Source organism: Leptopilina boulardi, unplaced genomic scaffold, assembly GCF_019393585.1.
Source record: "Leptopilina boulardi isolate dan_hultmark-lab unplaced genomic scaffold, ZJU_Lbou_2.1 LbouV2_278, whole genome shotgun sequence".
Classification (NCBI taxonomy): domain Eukaryota; kingdom Metazoa; phylum Arthropoda; class Insecta; order Hymenoptera; family Figitidae; genus Leptopilina; species Leptopilina boulardi.
In genome coordinates, this window is record NW_026137838.1 from 4,860,312 (window position 1) to 4,884,788 (window position 24,477).

General features: G+C 25.0%; 4 protein-coding genes across 4 annotated transcripts in view; 3 read left to right on the forward strand and 1 right to left on the reverse strand.

Moving 5' to 3' along the window:
• Positions 1–279: 279 nt before the first annotated feature.
• Positions 280–7,238, forward strand: LOC127281881 (pupal cuticle protein-like). The gene is made up of 3 exons (XM_051305856.1): positions 280–462; positions 3,653–4,259; positions 6,905–7,238. Exons 1-3 carry the CDS (start codon positions 451–453, stop codon positions 7,126–7,128), a joined length of 843 nt encoding a protein of 280 aa, XP_051161813.1. The 5' UTR covers positions 280–450; the 3' UTR covers positions 7,129–7,238.
• Positions 7,239–9,797: 2,559 nt separating this feature from the next.
• Positions 9,798–14,330, forward strand: LOC127281893 (uncharacterized). Its single transcript, XM_051305867.1, has 3 exons — positions 9,798–11,152; positions 12,113–12,249; positions 12,973–14,330. Exons 1-3 carry the CDS (start codon positions 9,804–9,806, stop codon positions 14,328–14,330), a joined length of 2,844 nt encoding a protein of 947 aa, XP_051161824.1. The 5' UTR covers positions 9,798–9,803.
• Positions 14,331–14,338: 8 nt separating this feature from the next.
• Positions 14,339–17,521, reverse strand: LOC127281877 (facilitated trehalose transporter Tret1-like). Its single transcript, XM_051305853.1, has 3 exons — positions 17,410–17,521; positions 16,997–17,160; positions 14,339–15,675 (listed from the first exon to the last, which is right to left on the reverse strand). The coding sequence occupies exons 2-3, from the start codon at positions 17,115–17,117 to the stop codon at positions 14,339–14,341; spliced, it is 1,458 nt and encodes a 485-aa protein (XP_051161810.1). The 5' UTR covers positions 17,118–17,160; positions 17,410–17,521.
• A 4,022-nt stretch (positions 17,522–21,543) lies between these two features.
• LOC127281894 (uncharacterized) overlaps positions 21,544–24,477 on the forward strand; it is a 32,168-nt gene continuing 29,234 nt past the window's right edge. Inside the window, exon 1 of the mRNA XM_051305868.1 lies at positions 21,544–21,652. Within this exon, the coding sequence (XP_051161825.1) occupies positions 21,641–21,652 (12 nt within the window). The 5' untranslated portion in view covers positions 21,544–21,640. The remainder of the gene's footprint in view (positions 21,653–24,477) is intronic.

Here is a 24,477-nt window from a genome sequence, read left to right on the forward strand (position 1 = left end):
GGTCAATGGATCCTGTATACAGTTTATTATATACAGGAGATGCTCGACGAAATGTCAAGGTCACGAGGCCATCGAGACAAGAGTTATACAGACGCGGGTGTGGTAAAATACACTTTATTTATTTCAATAAAAAAAAAAAAGAGGGGGAGAGGAAAACACTGGAGCACTATATACAATTGTGAGGTTTGCCCCAATCGACAATCTGGGCTCCCTCCATATAGTGTTTCACCTGATGGTGGAGGGTGTGGCGGGGGTTACCTTATAAATGGTACTGTCTCCGTTCTCCAGAAACTCAAACGGAACCACCGGTCGGCCGGAGCGGAACGGGATATTTAAATTAAAAAAATAAATAAATAAAAAAAATTTTTTTTTTTTGTTGAGGAGAGTGGAAGGGACCGGTAAACAAATAACAAAAGTTAATTAAAAGGAGGAAATAATTTCTTATTCGCCATGTTTGCTTTGGTAAGTTTTACATTCTTCTCGAATGTACTTATATACATAACTATATATATATATTGTGGAGGATGAAAAAAAAATTGAAGTACCGTATTATTTCTCATAGTCGCGATCTTTGGAGAACAAAGGAAAGTGAGAGGTTATAGGTGCAATGGGTCACGTGGTTGACCCCCTCAGAATGATACAAATAAATGCTATTATGCATTCTTCATTTTATCGTAAAAGATCTTTTTTTTATTTTTTTAAAATATTTTTTACTAATTTTTTTATTAATGTTTTTTTTATTAATTATTTTATTAATCATTTTATTATTTTATTAATTATTTTATTAATTTTTTTAATATTTTTTCTTTTATTTAATTATTATTTAATTTTTTAAATATTTGTTCTTTTATTTATTAATTTTATTTTCATTTTTCATGTTTATTATTTCTTTTATTTAATTATTATTTTATTTTTATTTATTTTATTTTTTATTTTAAAAATAACAGTTTCATTGTTTATTTTAATTTATTGCATTATTTTGATTTATCAATAATTATCAATCATCAATTTTATTGTTTTTTTCTATTTGGAGCATCAAAAAAAAAAAAATTAATTACAGAAAATTTTCGAATTATAATAATTCTAATTTATGGATGTAAGACGATAAAATCTAATTTGAATTTTTTCTCACTGTAATAAAAAAAATAGAAAATTGTCTTTAATTCTTTTATACCAGCGTTAATTTCTTTGAATAAATTTTTTTTTCGTTTTATACGAAAAGTTGAACATAAAAAACGAAAGTATATCCACTAATGAATTCTTACATAACATGTTAGTTTGTTTGCTAATTATTTTTTACTTCCTCAAAGCGACGTTACATTAATTTATTTTATTTACTGTATTATTATTATTCTATAATTAAAAAATTGTCACTTATTATTTTAATAATTAATTATAATTATATTTAATTTTATAACTAATTATTATTATATTGAGTTACAAATTTTTAATTATAGAATAATAATTAAAATAACAATTAATAATAATAAAAATAACAATTAGTAATTAATTAATAACTATTAATTATTAATTTGTTTCAAACAATTAATTTTCCTACCAAAACAAAAAAATTAAACAATTTATCAACAAAATTACGAAATTATTTTTTTTTTTCTTGAAAAAAAGTCAACCAATAATAATTATATATTGATGAAGTAAGTATTGTTATAGACATTAGATAAAAAAAAAGATTTGTGTACATAACGGATAATTTCATAAAAACTTTTTTTTTGCATCATCATCAAAATATATACCTATATATACGATTGTGTGTGTATATATTTGAATTCGAAACTATAGACAATTACCATAGCTAAAGAAGTCACGCAATATCGTCATGGTCTTACAGTCCTTAAATATGAAAGTCCCCCCCTCTAAAATCAATGACTCTAAACTTATGTTGTAACCAATTAATTTCTATATGCAATAAAAGGTCATAATCTGTAATCATGAATTTTTTTTTTCCAAAAAAATTTGAATATCATACGAATATCGAGCTTTTATTATTACCTAGAATTTTCTTCTTTTTTTTTTGCAATAGAATGAAATGGGTGTAACACTCAAGTTTTTTTTATTTTTTACATAACAAATTTCGAATGTTTACTTTCCACAAATTGTTTAGAAACTACGTTTTATTTTCTGTGAATACAAAATTACTTTTTTCTTTATTTTCGTTTGATACTTTTTTTATATTATTTAACTTTCATCAATTTTCATCATTTTCTTTCGATGTCTTCAATTTTCATCAGTTTCTTTCAATATCTTCAATTTTCATCAGTTTCTTTCAATATCTTCAATTTTCATCAGTTTCTTTTAATGTCTTCAATTTTCATCATTTTCTTTCAACGTCTTTAATTTTCATCAATTTTCATCATTTTTATTCAATGTCTTCAAATTATTATTATTATTATAAATATTATTATAAACAAGCATTTTATTATTATATAATTGTATATATCGTGTTTTCTTTCAATTCTTTTGTCTATATCATTTTTTTCGTTTCTTAAATAACTTCTTCTTTTCCAATTCTTTCTAACTATCATCAACTTTTATTATTTTTCTGCAATGTCTTCAGTTATTATCAACTCTTATAATTTTTCTTCAATATCTTCAATTCCTAACAATTTTCCTCATTTTCCTTAATGAAATATGAAATAAAATTTCCATCAATTTTTTCTCAATGTCTTCAATTTTCATCAATGTCTACAATTTATTATTATAAATATTAAAAATATTATGATGTATTATCTTTTCTTTTAATTGTTTTGTTAAATATTATTTTTTCATTTTATAAATAACTTCTTCGTTTCGAATTCTTTCCAATTTTCATCAACTTTCATCATTTTTTGTTCAATGTCTTCAATTTTCATCAATTTTATTCAATGTCTTCAAATTTATTATTATAAATATTATTATCTATTATATATAACGTCCTTTCATTTAATTCTTTTGTATATATAACTTTTTTTATTTATTAAATAGTTTCTTCATTACAAATTCTTTTTAACTTTCATCAATTTTCATCATTTTTGTTCAATTTATTATTATAAATATTATTATGAAATATTCTTTTTAACTTTCATCATTTTTCTACAATGTCTTCAATAATCATCAGTTTTCATCATTTTTCTCCAATATCATCAATTTCCATCAGTTTTCATCAATTCCTCCTCAACGTTGAGGAGAAATATTATTATGAAATATTCTTTCTAACTTTCATCATTTTTCTACAATGTCTTCAATAATCATCAGTTTTCATCATTTTTCTCCAATATCATCAATTTCTCCTCAACGTTGAGGAGGAATTGATGATATTGGAGAAAAATGATGAAAACTGATGATGGTTTCCATCAGTTTTCATCAATTCCTCCTCAACGTTGAGGAGAAAAATTATTATGAAATATTCTTTCTAACTTTCATCATTTTTCTACAATGTCTTCAATAATCATCAGTTTTCATCATTTTTCTCCAATATCATCAATTTCTCCTCAACGTTGAGGAGGAATTGATGAAAACTGATGGAAATTGATGATATTGGAGAAAAATGATGAAAACTGATGGAAATTAATGTTATTGGAGGAAAATGATGAATCATCAATTTTTCTCTTCATTTCACCGTTTCATTAACGAACATTTTTTCCAATAATTCCAGATATTATCGTGCGCGATAATCGCGGCCAGTCAGGCGGAATATCTCGGCTATGGAAATCAAGGTCCCGTTCAGCAGCAATTCGCGCCACCAGCACCTGTGGGTCACGACGGTAATGTCATCGATACACCGGAAGTGCAACAAGCGAAGGCAGCGCATTTTGCCGAATTTGCACGTGCCGCAGCGCGAGCAGTTGATGACAAACAACAACAACAGCAACAAGAGCAAATTGGTTATTCACCAGAGGCACATCGTGCTCCTCAATATTCACAATACGCGCACCAATCAGCACAGCCAGTGTATGCGCGTCAATCATATCCCACTCAACCCCTCTATCATGCTGGAGCCAATCCCGTAGCGGCACCATCAGCTGCCGCCTATCCTCAACAATATGACTCGCGCGCCAATTATGTTGCATCGGCGCCAAGAAATTATGCGCCAGCATCGTCAAAAATTCAATTTGCACCAGCGCCACTCGCCGAGGATGGTACTGTCATTGATACACCGGAAGTTGCCGCTTTGAAGGCAGCGAGACTTCAGGAACTCGCTGAAGCTGAGGCACGCGCTTACAAGTACAATGGACCGGATGAGTACTCCGACGATGGACAAGGTAAGATTATTTTATTTATTTTTATTTCATATTTTTTATTTATTTGTTTTTATTTTATATTTTTTATTTATTTATTTCTATTTATTTATTTATTGTAATTTATTTAGGTCTTTTTTTATTTTTATAATTAGAATTTTTTTATATGGCTGGGAATGTTTTTTTTCAGAATACATACTATTGAGGAATATTCCCTTGATATTACTGCGAAAAGTATTTTTTTTTATATTCCAAAAGGGTATTTATTTTTGTTTTGGAATATCTTTAGAATATAGAACCAATATTTGGAATGTAATAAAATTATTATTTTTTTTTTAAATATCAAAGGAATATTTTAAGGAATCTTTTGATTTTTAAGGGATATTCAAAATTTTAAGGGAGTGTCGATAATATTAAAATATTACAAAAAGAATATTTTCCATATTACAAAATAATATTTTCTATATTCCAAGAATTTGGCGTTATTTTGTTTTAAACAAAAAAAAAATTACTCAAGACAAAAGTAATATTATTTTAATATTACATAGAACATTTGGAATATTATCATGTAATAATTGAAACATTACATTAATATTGTACAGTAATGTTACAACAGTATTACGTGTAGTATTATCTCTATATTCTATGTAATATTACCTCAATATTACTTGTAATATAACACCTAATATTACTTGAAAATTACAATAATGTTACTGGGAAAATTACCAAAATTTTTACTGGAATATTAAAGTAATATTACTTGGAATAGTACAATAATATTAATGGGAATATTTCAAAATTTTTACCGGAATATTACAGTAATATTACAATAATATTATACCGTAATATTTCAGTAATATTTCTGGGAATATTACAATAATAATAATAATAATATACCATAATATTCCAGTAATATTTCAGGGAATATTACAATAATAATAATAATAATATACCATAATATTCCAGTAATATTTCAGGGAATATTACAATAACATTACTGGGATTATTTCCAAATTTTTACTGGAATATTAAAGTAATATTACTTAGAATAGTGCAATAATATTAATGGGAATATTTCCAAATTTTTACTGGAATATTACAATAATATTATACCGTAATATTTCAGTAATATTTCTGGAAATATTACAATAATAATAATAATAATATACCATAATATTCCAGTAATATTTAAGGGAATATTACAATAATATTACTGGGATTATTTCCAAATTTTTACGGGAATATTACATTAATATTACTGGGAATAATGCAATAATATTGAAATAATATTACTTGGAATATTTCCAAATTTTCATGGGAATATTACAGTAATATTACTACAAATATTGCAATAATATTAAAATAAATAAATAAAAATAAATATAACAGGGAATATTACAATAATATTTCAGTAATATTTCTGGAAATACTACAATAATATTACACCGTAATATTCCAATAATATTTCAAGGAATATTACAATAATATTACTGGAAATATTTCGAAATTTTTAAAATTACCACAATATTGCAAAGGAATATTTCCAATATTTCAAAAAAAAATATCTTCGATATTCCAAAAATTCGAAGTAATTTTTTTTCTACCAAAAAAAAAATCATTAAAAATTAGAAAATAAAAAAAAAAATATTATTGTAGGTCGTGGTATGGCAATGTCAATGAAATCATCAGATAAATCATATTATAAATATAATTTCAAGTTCACACGAGTGTTATAAATGATCATAAGCACGTGAGGAGAACCGGTTTCTTTCTTATATATAAATATATTATACATATTAAAATCACGTTCAATTATGAGATAAAAAAAAAAGAGGAAGAAAAAGAAAAAAAAATTTTTTTTTCTTTCATCCGTGGTTCTTGACCTTACCTTCTTTTTTTTCCAGAAGTGAGAAACAATAACAATAGAAATCTCTCGTAATTACATATGCAATCAGGCCAATGATCAATGTAATGTTTATAATACCGGTGTATATATATATATATATATAACTTTTATTTATAGACCTATCGTTATTTCATTCACTGGCCATAAATGGTAATAAAAAAAAATCTATTTTTTATGTAATTATATATTCGCATAGAGAAAGATTTATTGAAGAGTAAAATTAATATTCTTGATATTATTATTAGTTTTTTCTCAGGGTCTTTATCAATATGGTCAAATAATTATTTTATGTTATAGCTTTTTATTCAATTAATTAATTATTTATTAGTTATTTTCACGCCTAATTAATAATCAATAATAATTAATTAATCATTAATTTTACACAATGGAAAATAATATTTTGAATTATTTTTCATTTATTTTATTATTACCTATATTTTTATATATTTTATTATTATTATTTATTATTATTATTATTATTTATTTATTTTTATTATTTATTATTAATATTTTTATTTATTATTATTATTTATTATTAATATTTTTATTTATTATTATTATTTATTATTATTTACTAGTATTTATTATTATTTTATTTGTTTTATATTTTTTTTATATTTTCATTTTTAAGCATAAAATTTTCATTTTATAATTTATTTGTTATATTTATTATTTTTGAATTGATAAACAAAAATTTTTTTTTTATTTTTTAAAAGAAGAAAATTATTTTTTATTTACAGTTAATGAATTGCTTATTTTCCAGCTTACAATGGACAGAAAGGTATTTCAAGTCCGTTGAATTATGGAGCAGCTTCACCGTACGCAGCATCCGCTCCAGGTCATTTTGGTGCTTCCGGTCCAGTTCCCCGTGTTTATCCGGGACCAACAGCTTATCAGGGTTTCGCAGCTGCACCTTATGGAAAATCCTTCCAACCATCAGCCTTTCAACCTCAAAGTTTTCAATCTCAACAACAACACGCTTATTAGGAGTTTAATCTCTCGTTAAAAAATAAATAAAAAAAAAAAAAAAAAAAAAAAAATCTCCGTGAATACCCTGTACATAATTTAGGCCAATAAATTCTTTTTTTACAAATCAATATATTATCTTCTTCCACTATACATATAAAAAAAAAAGTACGATTTTTTTTTTACTCAGTGTATAATTTTATTATTTATTATCTTATTAATTAATTAATTACTTATCTTAATTAATTTGATAATTTGGATATCGCGATTTTTTTAATTGTTTTCGTCAATAATGTATACTTTTTAAAAATTAAATTGCCTTTCTTTTGTAATGTCTAAAGATTAGATGAGAAGAGAAAATATTTATCATGCTTTTTTTTTTAATGATAAGATGATTTATTTTTTTTTACTGATTTTTTTGGAGTATATTTTTTAATTCTTTCATTATACTCCGATTATAATATTTTAAGTTATATTGTCCGAAATACAAGAATTTTTTCTCGGGTACAATCAAATTTTTTTTTTTGCAAAAAATGTAGTTTTTTTTGTATATAAAAAATTGTTTCATAAAATATTTTCTTTCATCCATCAAGGTAAGTTCATTATAATTTTATAATTTACAATAATATTCAAGAAATTATTAATTCCATTGAATTAAATAAGTTTAGTATTAATATTAATTATCACTTAAATGATAAAAATATTTATTATTTAGTTAATTTATTTAATAGTACAATAAATAATTAATAAATATTTAATAAATATTTAATAAATATTTAATAAATAATTAATAAATAATTAATAGCAATAAATAATAGAGAGAAATAAATAAATAAATTTGTCACGACGAGTGACAATGATTAAAATAAACATTTATCAAATCGCGAATTATTGTCTTTTCAACTTTAACCCCGAACTAAACAAACAATGTAATTTCAGTTAACCGGTGCAATATTCTTCAAAAGGTCTTTCAATTATATTCACATATTTATTTTTTTTTATAAGTAATTTTAATTTTTTTCAATTAAAAAAATATTTTAATTTTTAATTAAAAAAAAAATAATTCATAATATAATTAAAATTCATAGAAATAATTAAATAGACAAAATGGTGTGATTAAAATTTTTTTTTTTTGTAGAGAACGAGACAAATAAAAGGGGACAAAAATATGGGAATTATAAATTATTGTTCATGTGAAACTGATGATGAAAATGATAATAAAAATGATAATTGTAATAAAAACAATCAAAATACTTCTAAAAATTGTTATTGGACACAATTTATTTCCGGAATGAGCAGTGAGTAATTTTATTTTTTTTGATAGGGAACTTTCATAAAAATATTTTTTCAAAATATTCCATTTAAAAATAGTTGAATATCTCTAAATTATAACAATAAACTGAATATTCCAAAAAAATATTGTGGAAATATTCCCAATATATTTAAATATTTTAAAAGAATTTAATTAAATATTCCAAAATATTCCAGCATCACTCAAAAAGAATTCTTTTTTGAGTATATTACTTTGGAATTTTTCCCCTCTATATTTTTTTGGAATATTGGAATATATTTTAATAACTTCAAATTAAAAAAAAAAAAAGAAATTCCTTTAAAAATTTTTATCGAATATATTTGGAAATTTTTTTTTTTTGAATGAGGAAAGAATATTTTTTCGAATATTTGATAATATTCCCTTTGGAATTTTCAAATATATTTCCCTAGAATATTTGAATATATTCCTTTGGAATATTTTAATATTTTTCTTCGGAATATTCAAGTACATTTCCCTGAAATATTTGAATATATATTATTCCTTTGAAATATTTAAATATAATTCTTTGGAATATATTTAAATATTTTAAAAGAATTTAATTAAATATTCCAAAATATTCCAGCATCATTCAAAAAGAATTATTTTTGAGTACTCGGTATATTCCTTTGGAATTTTTCCCATATATATTTTTTTGGAATATTGGAATATATTTTAATAACTTCAAATTAAAAAAAAAAGAAATTCCTTTAAAAATTTTTATCGAATATATTTGGAAATTTTTTTTTTTTGAATGAGGAAAGAATATTTTTTGGAATATTTGATAATATTTCTTTGGAATTTTCCAATATATTTCTTTAGAATATTCGAATATATTCCTTTGGAATATTTGAATATATTTTAATAACTTCAAATTAAAAGAAGATATTCCTTTAAAAATTTTCGAATATATTAGGAAATATTTTTTTCGAGTGAGACAGGAATATTTAATTGTTGTCCTTTGGAATAGTTGGATATATTCCTTTGGAACATTGGAATATATTTCTTTGGAATCATTGAATATATTCCATTGGAATTTTTCAATATATTTCCCTAGAATATTAGAATATATTCCTTTGGAATATTATAATATTTTTATTCGGAATATTCGAGTACATTTCCCTGGAATATTTGCATATATATATATATTCCTTTGGAATATTTAAATATAATTCTTTGGAATATTTGAATATATTTTTCCGGAATATTTTTGAGCTGTTATTAAATAATTCTGCTGGAATATTAAAATCCCAATTCCAATTTGATATTCCAGAAATATTATTTTGATCAAATAAAATTAAAAATGAATTTTCTAATTAAAAACCAAGTTTTAAAAAATAATTCCAAAAAATTGGTACCAATTTTTTTCACAGTCTACTTCCTCAGCATGAATCATGGTGTTCACGCTGCATGGACATCACCAGCTCTCCCTTATCTCACATCAAATACAACAACAGAAACACAATTAACCAATGAACAAGGAGCATGGATAGCATCAATATCAGCAATTGGCGTAATGTTTGGTACCCTAATATGTCCCCTTTTTTTGGATCGTGTGGGTCGAAAAAAATCCACATTCATCTCAATAATTCCCGCTCTATTGTCATGGATCATTATTATTGTAACAAAAAATTACATTGCTCTCAATACAGCAAGATTCATCAGTGGAATTGGATCAGGAATCACATATGCAGCAGCAACAATTTATTTTGCAGAAATTGCCGAGAAAAATATCCGTGGAATGCTGATGACGACAATTAATGTTTGTGGTAATTTTGGAACATTATTTGTTGTGACAATTGGTGCCTTTTGCAATTACAATACAATGAATATTGTCATGATTTTTTTGCCAATTTTTGCTATAGTGACGTTTCCATTGATGATGGAGACGCCGTATTTTTTATTAATGATGCAAAAAGAGAAGAAAACATTGATGACATTGAGAAAATTACGCGATAATGATGATGAAATTCAATTGGAATTGGATAGAATTAAATTATCTGTTAATGAGAGTCGATCATCTTCATCATCATCATTTCGTGAACTTTTTGATTCTGGTAATCGTAAAGGATTATTGATTTTATTTTTTGCAATGGCAGCAATGTATTTATCAGGTGTTGCTGTTTTTGAAGCATATGCGGAGGAAATTTTTGCCTATAGTAATTTCACTCTAAATCCAAAATATTCAACAATGATTTTGGGTTTAGTGAGAATAATCGCTGGACTATTATCGACATTATTTATTGATCGTGGACGAAAATTAATGCTATTAATATCCGGTACATTGTCATCATTTGCACTTATTTCAGTGGGATTTTTCTATTTTATTGATTCAAAAACAGATTTTGATACATCGTCAATTACTTGGATACCATTAGTTGGATTGATGTTGTATTTAATTTTTTGTAATCTTGGTTTAGTATCGATACCAGCAATTTTTATGGGTGAATTATTTACAATTAATGTAAAAGGCAAAGCAGTGGCAATTGGTATTATTTCAGCTGCATTTTTTATATTTGTCTCGAAATTTTGGTTTCAGGAATTAAAAGTTGATTTTGGTATGCAAATGCCATTTTGGATTTTTGCTATATGCTGTCTTTTGTGTACATTTTTTGTATTTTGGATAACACCTGAAACGTCGGGTAAAAATCTTGAGGATGTGCAACGAATTTTGAAGCAAAAACGAAGAAAAAAGAAAATAATTTCGGAAAATTTTGAACTTGCTGGTACTTCAATGTAAATTTTTTTTTTTTCATTTGGATTTGAAAATTAAGAAATAAAATAAAAATATTTAAATTATCGAAATTTGTCACTAGTTCCTTTGATGATAATTATAATGTTAATAATAAAAAAAATAAGAATAAAAAAAATGTAATTATAAAAAAACTAGTAATTAGTGAGTCAATATTAGCATAATTGAACAATTTCTTTATCTGTTGTATAATTGCGATTATTAAATTGCTTATCTCTGTTAATTGATAATTGAATATTTAAAAATAAAAATTAACTGACGATTCAAAATTATATTTACTTATTGATTTCTAATAAGTATATATTAATAAAAATAATATAAATAATAATAATTATTATTAGATTTATTAATTAATAATATTATTATTATTTACAAAGAATATAAATAATAAAGTAAAAAAATCTAAATAATAAAATCTTTGTAATATTAATAAATTATTATTATTATTTTTCTGGTTTATTCTGAGTTGCTATTTCCATATTTTACTAATAATGTAGTACGTTCATTTACATTGTAGTTGTGCTTTATCAATTTTATTTTAAAATACCTGTTTTAATATCATTTAAAGCATCCTTCTTTTTTTTAAAAGCTGTCACAATATTTTAAAAAAATATATTTTTTCAACAAAAAATATATCCAGAAAATTTAGTTTGTTACCAGTTATCGGTTAGTTCATTACAATTTTATAAAATAATGAAAAATTTCAAAAACATTGAATAAATTATTTAATTAAATTTGTTATAAAATTTCTAAAAACAAATCATAAAATTAATTTTTGTTATTCAGTTAGCAATTAATTATTAATTAATTATTAAAAAATTGTTTAATAAATAATTCGTTATTAATTAATTATTAAAAAATTGTTTAATAAATAATTCGTTATTAATTAAACAATTAAATATAAAAAAAGTTAAAATAAAAAAATAAACTTTTTAATTCACAAGGCAAATAATGAGAATTATAAATTACACTTCATGTGAAACTGATGATACAGAAAATGATAAAATTAATAATTGTAATAAACATAATCAAAATTCTTCAAAAAATTGTTATTGGACACAATTAATTTCCGGAATAAGCAGTGAGTATTGTTTAATTATTTATTAATTCCACAATATAAAATTTAACTTAAAATAATTCTTCTTTTTGAAATATTTAAATTTAATTTAAGTAGAAAAATCTTTGGAATCATATAGAAATTTTTTTCATTTGAATATATTTATTTATTAAATTTAAAATTTATCATTTAAAATATCTTCAGAATAAAGAAGAAATATTTATATTTCTTTCAGCTATGAAAGAATAAAAAAAATTTTCCATGTTATCTGAAACAATTCGAGTTTTTTTTTACAAAGTATAAATAGATTTGCATAAAAAGAATACACGTGTATAAAAAATAAATAAAAATAATAACACTTCATGTAACACATGTATAATTATACGTTTATTCTTTGAGATAATGATAAATTTAATAAACGATAACGATCACAAAATGACGTGCATATTAATAAAATTTATAAAATATTCAACCAAATTGAAAATTAGATATTAAAATAATCCTATAGAATATTTTTATTCTATAGAATTGTTTTAATTTAATTTTATTTTATTATTTTATTTTTTAATCCACAAAAGTTAATGAAATATTTTTTTAAGAATAATGCAAGAATTTTAATGGAATATTTCTTAGGAAGAATGTAATACAAGAATTTTAATTTAACTTTCTTAATTTTTTTTAGCATTTATTTTTTTCAACTAAAAAAATTTTTAAAGAAATTTTTAACAATTCGGTAATTTTTTTCAGTCTATCTACTAAGTATCGATCATGGTAATTGTGCTGCTTGGACATCACCAGCACTTCCTTATTTATCATCAAACACAACAGAAATAAAATTAACCAATGAGCAGGGAGCATGGATAGCATCATTTCCACATTTTGGCATAATGTTTGGTACCCTAGTATGCCCATTATTTTTAGATCGAGTGGGTCGAAAATACACAATATTCATCTCATCGATTCCAACTCTATTGTCATGGATCATCATCATTGTAACAAAAAATTATATTGCCCTTTACATTGCAAGATTCATCAGTGGAATTGGTTCAGGAATCACATATGCAACAGCAACAATTTACTTTGCAGAAATTGCCGAGAAAAATATCCGTGGAATGCTGATAACGACAATTAATGTTTGTAGTAATTTTGGAACATTATTTGTAGTGACAATTGGTGCCTTTTGCAATTATAATATTATGAATATTGTCATGATTTTTTTGCCATTTTTTGCTATAATAACACAACCACTAATGATGGAGACGCCGTATTTTTTATTAATGATGCAAAAAGAGAAGAAGGCTTTGATGATATTGAGAAAATTACGCGATAGCGATGATGAAATTCAATTGGAATTGGATAGAATTAAATTGTCTGTTAATGAAAGTCAATCGTCATCATCATCATCATTTCGTGAACTTTTTGATTCTGGTAATCGTAAAGGATTGTTGATTTTATTTTTCGCAATGGCAGCAATGTATTTATCAGGTGTTGCTGCTTTTGAAGCCTATGCGGAGGAAATTTTCGCCTATAGTAATTTCACTCTAAATCCAAAATATTCAACAATGATTTTGGGTTTAGTGAGAATAATCGCTGGACTCACTTCGACATTATTTATTGATCGTGGACGAAAATTAATGCTATTAATATCCGGTACATTGTCATCATTTGCACTCGTTTCAGTTGGATTTTTCTATTTTGTAGATTCAAAAACAAATTTTGATACATCGTCCTTCACTTGGATACCATTAGTTGGATTGATTTTGTATTTAATTTTTTCTAATCTCGGTTTAGTATCGATTCCAGCAATTTTTATGGGTGAATTATTTACAATTAGTGCAAAAGGCAAAGCAGTTGTGTTCGCTATTATTTCCGCAGCATCTTTTACATTTATCACCAATTTTTGGTTTCAAAAATTGAAAACAAATTTTGGTATGTATATGCCTTTTTGGATTTTTGCAACTTGTTGTTTTTTCTGTACAGTCTTTGTATTTTTAATAGCACCTGAAACGTCGGGTAAAAATCTCGAGGAAGTACAAAGTATTCTCAAAGAAAAACGAAGGAGAAGGATACTTTTGAAAAATTTTGAACCTAATACTCCACTGTAGGGTTTTGTTTAACATTTTTCATTCTTTTGCGCCTTTAGTCTCAATAATTCAAGAACCTCTTCTAAATTCTTACCTTTTGTTTCCGGTGCTAGACAAAAGACACAAATTGCACCGAATAGAGAACTGAGGGCAAAAATCCAGAAACTTACATAAATACCAAACCAATGGCTCACTAAAGGGAAAATCATTTTTGCAGTGAAGGAAAATATTGCCTCAATTATTAATGTTATCATTGATGCAACACTTTTGACTTTAACGGAAAATAGCTCACCCATGTATAAATAGGGAATTGTCGTTAGACCAATATTACAGGAAAATGTAAATGAAAGTAAACCAATGAGTGGCAACCAAGTGACAGTGGAAACATCATGAAATGATTTTAAATAAAAATATAAACCAACACAACTTAAGGACAATGAGGATAAAATTCCAGAGAGTAAAAATGTTGGTCTTCTACCCCAAAAATCAACAATTTGTGACGATGGCAATGCGGCGAGTATTTGTGCACCAGTCATAATCATCACGGCAAATTGTGGTGGTATTTCAAAATTTGAATGACTAAAAATATCCTGAGCATAGGCTTGAATTGCCAAATAACCCGAGAATGAATAAGTCGCCGATGTTATTAATTTCAAAATCAATGCTCTTCGACATCCTGGATCAATAAATAATTCTCGAATACTACTCTCCTCCGACTCTTTACCATCATCAATTCCCTTTTTCATCCTTCCAATATCCCTCATCACCATCTCAACATCATCAGTTTCCATTAATTTCATCCGCGTATCAATTGCCTCCTGATTTTTCTCCTTCAATAAATAATAATATGGCGTTTCAGATGTTACAGGAAATATTGCAATACCCAATAATGGTATGAAAATCATAACCAAATTCATATTCTCATATGACAATAGTGCACCAGCTGTTGTCATGAGAAATGCACCTATATTCACTGACATTTTGTCAAATGTTAAAAATCTACCACGCAATGATTCGTGTGCAATTTCACCAATATAAAGTGTTAGTATACTGTAACAACCACAATTTCCAATACCCATTATCATTCGTCCAATTAATAATGTTGTATAATCATTTGCCGATTGAATGAAAATCATTGCGAGTAATGTTATTAATCCAAATGTGAGAATTGTAAATTTACGACCAATTGAATTAGCCATTGTACCACATAATATGTAGCCAATTATTCCAATTGGACTGCCAATTGACACGAGCCATGCACCTTGTGTTATTGTTAATTGAAATTCGGAATTTTTACTCGTTAAATATGGTAACGATGGCGATGCCCATGTTGTACCTGTGCCAACTGCTGCCATTAAAAAATATCCTGAGGAAAAAAAATTTCTATGAGTTTTTTTTTTTAATTTTTCTTTAATTTTTATAATAAAAATTAACATAGTAACTAAATGGTACCAAAGTTGCTGGTACCATAGTGACTGGTTCCAAAGTAACTGGTACCAAAGTAACTGGTACCAAAATAACTGGTACCAACATGACTAGTACCAAAGTTACTGGTTCCATAGTAACTAACTGGTTCCACTAACTTTGGTACCATTTATTTACTATGGTACCAGTTACTTTGGTACCAGTAACTTTGGTACTAGTTATGTTGGTACCAAAGTAACTGGTACCAATGTTAGTGGTACCATAGTAACTAACTGGTTCCAAATTTAGTGGGACCAAAGTAACTGGTACCATAGTAACTAACTGGTACCAAAATTAGTTGTACCAAAGTAACTGGTGCCGACACAACTATTACCAAAGTTTCTGGTACCATAGTGACTAAGTGGTAACAGTTACTTTGGTACCAGTTAGTTACTATGATACCAGTTACTTTAGTACTACTTATGATAGTACGAAATTTAGTGGTACCAAAGTAACTGGTACCATAGTAACTGGTACCATAGTAACTGGTACCATAGTAACTAATTAGTACCAAAGTTAGTGGTACCAAAGTAACTGGTACCATAGTAACTAACTGGTACTAAAATAACTGGTACCAACATAACTATTACTAAAGTTACTGGTACCATAGTGACTAACTGGTACCAGTTATTTTGGTACCACTAACTTTGGTACCAGTTAGTTACTATGGTACCAGTTACTTTGATAATAGTTATGTTAGTACCAGTTACTTTGGTACTAGTTACTTACTATTGTACCAGTTACTTTGGTACTAGTTACTTTAATACCAGATACTTTGGTACCAGTTACTTTGGTACCGGTTACTTTTGTACCTGTTACTATGGTACCAGTTACTTTGGTACCAGTTACTTTAGTACCAGTTACTTTAGTACCATTTATTTACTATGGTACCAGTTACTTTGGTACCAGTTACTTTAGTACCAGTTACTTTAGTACCAGTTACTTTAGTACCAGTTACTTTAGTACCATTTATTTACTATGGTACCAGTTACTTTGGTACCAGTTACTTTAGTACCAGTTACTTTAGTACCATTTAATTTAGTACCATTTATTTACTATGGTACCAGTTACTTTGGTACCAGTAACTTTGGTACCAGATACTTTGGTACCAGATACTTTTAGTACCAGTTACTGTGGTACTATGGTAATAAAAATTTTAATTATTATTTAGTATTTAATTATATTGATTAAATTGTCATTATAATAAAAAAAGTGAAACTTACCACTTAGTATGCTCATAAATTGTTTCCAAAAAGGAAGTTTCACGACTTCATTTTTTGTTTTTTCATTTTCAGTTTCTTTAGTACCAACAATTTTTTTAAAACACAGTCCACTAATAGTCATTTTGTAATTTTTCGTTTTATATCCAATTAAGTAACACAACGATCTAAATAAAAAATTGTATATAAAAATTAATAAATATTTTATTAATAAAAGAAACAGAAAAAAATAAACAGTAAGAAAACTAATAAATTCTTCAATAAAAATTAACAAATAAAAATAAAAAAATAAAAAATAATTAAATAAAAATAAACAAATAAAAATTTATTTAGAATTTATTTGGAAATATAAAAATTAAAGAATTAAAAAATAACAGTAATAAAAAAATGTGTACTGTTAAAAAAAATATACTTACATTATTTCTCTGTTTTTTAAAAAAAAAAAGTTGTTCACTATTTAATTTTTTGAGATTCGAATTTCATTTTGTAAATAAATAAATTTTTTTTTTTACATCAACAAGGAAAGAGGAATAATAATTAATTTTCAAACAATGTTTAACTAATTTCAATACAAGACTGACGAGTTTTTTGTCATCATTAATTTAACAAAGTCGATTGTTATCGTTATTTATGACAATATATAGTGATTGAAAGAGTATTAACTTTCACATACTTGCATTGATTGATTTGAAATGCAATTTCATTATCGAGAGAGGTCAATAAATTCAAAACCTTTATATATGCTAATCGAAGAAAAAAAAAGATAAAAAGAAAAATGTCACTTTGAAAAGGATTAAGAATATATCTTTTTGAAAATTTTATAACATAAAAAAAAATTTTCTCCTACACATTTTGCCAATTATTAAAAAATGATAATTATTAATTAATTATAAATTTCTTTATTTATTATTTACAAAATTCACGGAATTATTATTTTTATTAATAGTAATAATTATTAACAGTAATAAAAATTATTATTAATAACAATTATTAGTTACAAATAATTATTATTTTTAATTATTAATTAATAATAATAATAATTAATAATATAATAATTATACGGAATTTATTATTAATTAATTATAAAATAATTATGAATTAATGATTACATTACAATGTATAATTAATTAATTGAACAACGACTTTTGTAAATATTTAGGAATGCCAAAATTTAATCTTTAACGTAGACATTTATAATTGATTGTTTAACTGTCCAGAAAATTGATAAGAAACACTAAAAATGAAGACGTCATTAATTCTTTTTTACTTTATATATGTTTTTATTTGAAAAAAAAATTGATAACCGATTTAAAGAAAGAAAATATGATAAAAAGTAAATATATATTTTATTACAAAAGTTTCTACATTTACCATGTTTTGAAAAAAATATTCTCATTATCGCCAAAAAAAGGAGAAAGTCTTTTTCTTCCGGTAAATTACAAAAAAAATGGGTCAACACTATTATTGACTGTTAATAGTTAAATATTATTTTTAAATCTTTAAAATTTATATTTATTCCATATAACCTTTCACTTAAGAAAATTTATTTTCACGAATAAATTGTGAATTATTATAAATAATTATTGATAAATTAAAAAATGTTAATTGAAATAAAATTTATTACTAACGTAACAATAATAACAATAATAATAAAAATAAAAAAATAATAATTATTATTATTGGTTGAAAATTATTATTATTGTTATTATTTTTTTTTATTATTATTATTTTATTAAAAATTACAAATATTGAAAAAAAAACTATAAGGAGGGATGTAATTGATGCGCGAGGACAATCAAAGAAATGATAATCTTTTCTCTCGTGCTTGTTATAAGCTGAAAGGATTACAAAAGACAACGAAATTTATATTATTATTACAGATTAAATGTAATTCGAGAGATGTAGATCAGTAGATCACGACATGTTTTTATTATATTTAGCACTGTGAGAACTTGACTTCAAGGCGTCCTCATTAATATATATTTTTATTTTTTAATTAATCATGAACTTTGGAATTTTTTTTTCTTCTTCATAAATATAACTATCAAAGAAAGATAAAGGATCTTCAATGATCTTGGCGTTGAATGGTTTAAGTTAATTATATTCACATTTTCCATATTTATTCGCGTAATTACACAATTTTTTTTTTCTTTAATTAGTAATCCTTTTTTTTATTTGTGATAATTTAATAAAAAATATTATAAATAGTATAATATTTTATAAAATTTTTATAAAATAATATATTTATAATACAATTATAATATAAATAATATAATATTCATATTATAAACATATATATAAATGTAAACAAGTGTATAAATAAATAAATAAATAAATAAATAATATTCTTATTATAATTATAATTGTTAATTAATATTAGTGATTTTATGACAGATTAAAATAAAATAACTCCTTCGGATTTTATGTAAATTAATATTTGAACTATCGTTGATCATCGTCATTTTTCATCCTACAGGAATCAATACGATATTAGGTAATTAATAATAATATTTAAATAAAAAAAATTTTTTTTTTTTTGAAAAAGTAAATGTATTTTTTTTTTTTGATCCATTTGAACTATGAATATCAGAAATTGCTCTCTTCATTTCAATAAGAGAGAAAACGATAAAAAAAAATCGAGCGCAATTGTATGGCCTCGGATCGAAAGGTCGAATGCATAGAAGAAGAATAAATTTTGCACCACACTTATATACTATATACATTTAACCTCAGGATATTTGCTGCACCTTACAACTACAAAAAAAAATGAATATTTTTCACAATGTCGATATTGATTTTACAACAAAGACGAACAAATGATTTTATTATAATAATTTTTTATCAATAATAATTACTAATTGCTGCGAGTGATTAGAAGAAAAAATTTTAATTACAATTTATTTTTATAAACTTTTTTGTTAGTAAATTTAAAAAAAATGAAAATAAAACAAAAGTTACTGGTACAAAAGTAATTTATACCACAGTAACTGGTACCAATGTAACTGGTATCATAGTAACTGGTACCAAACTAACTGGTACCATAGTAACTAGTATCCAAGTAACTGGTACCATAGTAACTGGTATCCAAGTAACTGGTACCAAAGTAACTGGTACCAAAGTAACTGGTACCAAAGTAACTGGTACTATAATAACTGTTACCAAAGTAACTGGTACCAAAATAATTGGTACCAAAGTAACTGGTACCATAGTAACTGGTACCATAGTAACTGGTACCAAAGTAACTGGTAATATAGTAACTGGTAATATAGAAACTAGTACCAAAGTAACTGGTATCAAAGTAACTGGTACTATATTAACTGGTACCATAGTAACTGGTACCAGCTTAATTGGTACCAAAGTAACTGGTACCATAATAACTGGTACCAGTTTAATTGGTACCAAAGTAACTGGTACCATAATAACTGGTACCATAGTAACTGGTACCAAAGTAACTGGTACAATAGTTCTTGGTACCTTAGTTAGTGGTACTATAGTAACTAGTACCAAAGTAACTGGTACTATAATAACTAGTATCAAAGTAACTGGTACTATAATAACTGCTATCAAAGTAACTGGTACCATATTAACTGGTACTATAATAACTAGTACCATAGTAACTAACTGGTACCAAAGTAACTGGTACCAGCTTAATTGGTTCCAAAGTAACTGGTACCATAATAACTGGTACCAAAGTAACTGGTACCATAATAACTGGTACCAAAGTAACTGGTACCATATTAACTGGTACTATAATAACTAGTACCATAGTAACTAACTGGTACCAAAGTAACTGGTATTATAATAACTGGTACCAAAGTAACTGATACCATAGTAACTAATACCAGACTAACTGGTATCAATGTAACTGGTACCATAGTTAATGGTACCTTAGTAACTAGTACCAAAGTAACTGGTACCATAGTAACTATTTGGTACCAATGTAACTGGTACCAATGTAACTGGTACCAAAGTAACTGGTACCAAAGTAACTAGTTTCATAGTAACTGTTACCATAATACCAAATTTTAGTTGATTCAGTTTAAATTTTTGTCTGAATAGTGATGAAAGAATAATAAAAAAATAAAAGAATATCATCAAAAGTTGATGACGCGATAAAAAAAAATAATCGTTAATATAAAAAATGATGATGGAAAACGATGATGATAATAATATAAATTATGAAAGATGTAAATATAATGAAAGTGTGAGGAAGTCAATGATTGATATATCGCACACGAATGTAGGAGGTGCGGGAGAGTACAATAGACCTCTGGTGAAAAGTGTCATCAACTTTTTATATTCTTATATTATTTTTTTATTATTATTATATTATTATTATTTTAATTGTCATTATTATTTTTTTATTTTTTTTTTTATTATTATTATTACTATTTTTTAAAATTATTATTATTAGGTATTATTTTGTTTTCTTTTTTTTTTAATAGTAAGTTGATGCTTCATGAAGGGCTTAACCTTGGATTATTGCAAAAGTGGGTGGACAATAATAATTGGAAAATTTTTCTTTAGGCGTGGCTTTTGATGATCGTCGACTCGAGCGCGCAACGAAGATGCTATAAAAGCAAGTCTCACTGATTGTTGAAGCGCACTCACATAACGAAAACGGTTCGGTATCTTCGGATTACGGCCATGGGACTCATCGTAAGTGAGCCTCTCTTTACGAGCAAAAATAAAAACAAAAAAATCCAAAAAAAAAAAAAAGTTCCACTATCCGTTCAATGACCTCGAGAAAGGAGAGTTCAATGCCCTAAATAAGTGTATCTTCAAAAAAAAATAAAGAAATAAATATTTGCCCAAAAATTATATTCCATTAATTATTTTTGCAATGCAATTATTTAAAATCATTTTTAAAATTAATTTTCACTGAAAAATATCTTACTGAAAAATTTATTCCAGTGAAACTTCTATAATGTGTGAATTTTTATTAAATTATGGATAATAATTTTCCTTTCAAGCAGACATTTATGAATAATAAATAATTTTTTCGAAAATAAATAACGATTTTTGTGTTTGTGATAAGTGATTTTATAAATATAAAAAAAAATATAGTAAAACACAATACACAAGTGTTAAAATATGTGAAATTTGTGAAATTACGGATTTTTTTTAAGAAGAAGCTAAATATAGCTTCAGTGAATTTATTTATCAAAATTAATGTAGCGAAAAAATTGAATGACTTCTTGCATTTTTATACATGAGCAAGTAGAAAAATTCATATTTGGTCAGACATAATTTGTATCACTTTTTTTTCTTATTTTATTGTCGAATTATAATTATATATTGTAAATAATTTGGGTTCTATTTATTACGCAATGAAAATAATTTTTTTTTTTAATTATTTTCCTGAACGTTTTCATGAATCAACAATAAAAGTATATTTATGTAAATATTAATTAACTAACATATCATGCGTAACAATTGGAAAATAATTAACAATTAACCTTAGAAATAGATTAATTATTATTGTAACTAAATTTAGGAAATAAAATCATCGCCTATCATATTGTACTTCATTAATATGTTAATAAATGTGACTTAATAGTTGATTTACAATTAGTTAATTATTAATATCACTTACACCCTCTTGTCCATTCATTATCACTTTTTTATTTTATTGCACACTTTTTACAATCAGAAATAAATATAATAATAATTTTTTAATAATATTTCAACTTAAATTTAAAAATAAAATTACAACACATTTTTTTTTTTTTACTAAAACTTTAGTAAGAATAAAAATATTACTAAATCAAGTAATAATATTTTACTAAACCTAATAGTAATATTTTACTAAACCTAATAGTAATATTTTACTAAACCGAATAGTAATATTATACTAAATTAAATAGCAAATTTTTTACTAAAAAAAATATTAGTCAAAAATTTATACTAATTTGAATTTGAATTTTTACTAAACAAATTCTCACTAATTTAAAATTTATTTTTTTATTCGCAATAAAAAAAAATCCGTGCAGTGAAAATATTAATACGTTGTTTTATTATATATACAACAGGTAAATAAAATACGTGGGGAGAGATGACATGACGCCTCTGCTTTTATCCTAGACTCCTCGAACAAGTTCACGGTCATAATCTTCAAGCATTCGTTCAATGACTTTATACATTTTATACAATAATATATCCATAGGAAAATGTCTATGTCGTAAATTGTATTTATCATTATAAAACAAAGATAATCATATTCTCAGTGAAAAAGAAACTTGTCTTCATAAACTTTTCATTTTACTTCATTTATTCAGACGATTTAATACTAAAAAATTTTTTCTCCTTTTTTTGATATAGAGCAAAAGTGAATTTTTTTTTTTACTTATTTCTTCTTTATTCATCGAAATTTCTTGCATAATAAATTTTATAAAAAAAAAAATTGAACCTACATTTTGAATTAATTAGTAATAAAAATAAGTAAATTGAAAAAAGCTTTAGTAATACAAATAAAAATTATCATTTTTATTTTTTAAATTACAAACGCCACGTAAATTATACGTTATGATTAGAATAATAATTAACTTTTATCTAATATCCAAACAATTGACAACCCACTAGTTATCACGTAAGGAGATATCGTTAAATAGTATAAATATTAAATATATACAATTTCAACTGAAATTTGCACGATATGATTACACCCATTTACAAAAGAGGCGTCACTGAATCATCACATAGAATTTAATAAACAACTCCTACATAATCTATCATAATTTTTCCATTTTCTAAAAATGAAAATTTTATTCTTTTATGAATAAATTGAAAACCATTTTTTTTACATTTTAATTACTTTTCTTTTTTATTACACCTTGGAATAATTAATATAGCTTCAATTATTATATGGCAGTTAAAACTTACAATAATTGGTATCAAACTAAATGGTACCAACGTAACTGGTACCATAGTTAGTGGTACCATAGTAACTGGTACCAAACTAACTGGTACCAAAGTAACTGGTACCATCGTGACTGGTACCATAGTTATTGGTACCATCGTGACTGGTACCATAGTTATTAATACCATAGTTAGTGGTATCATAGTAACTGGTACCAACGTAACTAAATGGTACAATAGTTAGTGGTACCAAAGTAAATGGTACCAACATAACTAGTACTAAAGTTACTGGTACTAGAGTTAGTGGCAGCATAGTAACTGGTACCAAACTAACTGGTACCAAAGTAACTGGTACCATAGTTATTAGTACCATAGTTAATGGTACCAAACTAAATGGTATCATAGTAACTGGTACCACAGTAACTAACTGGTACCAAAGTAATTGATACCAGAGTAACTTACTGGTACCAGAGTATCTGGTACCAACGTAACTAGTACCAAAGTTACTGGTACTAGAGTTAGTGGTACCATAGTAACTGGTACCAAACTAACTGGTACCAAAGTAACTGGTACCATAGTTATTGGTACCATAGTAACTGGTACCAGAGTAACTTACTGGTACCAGA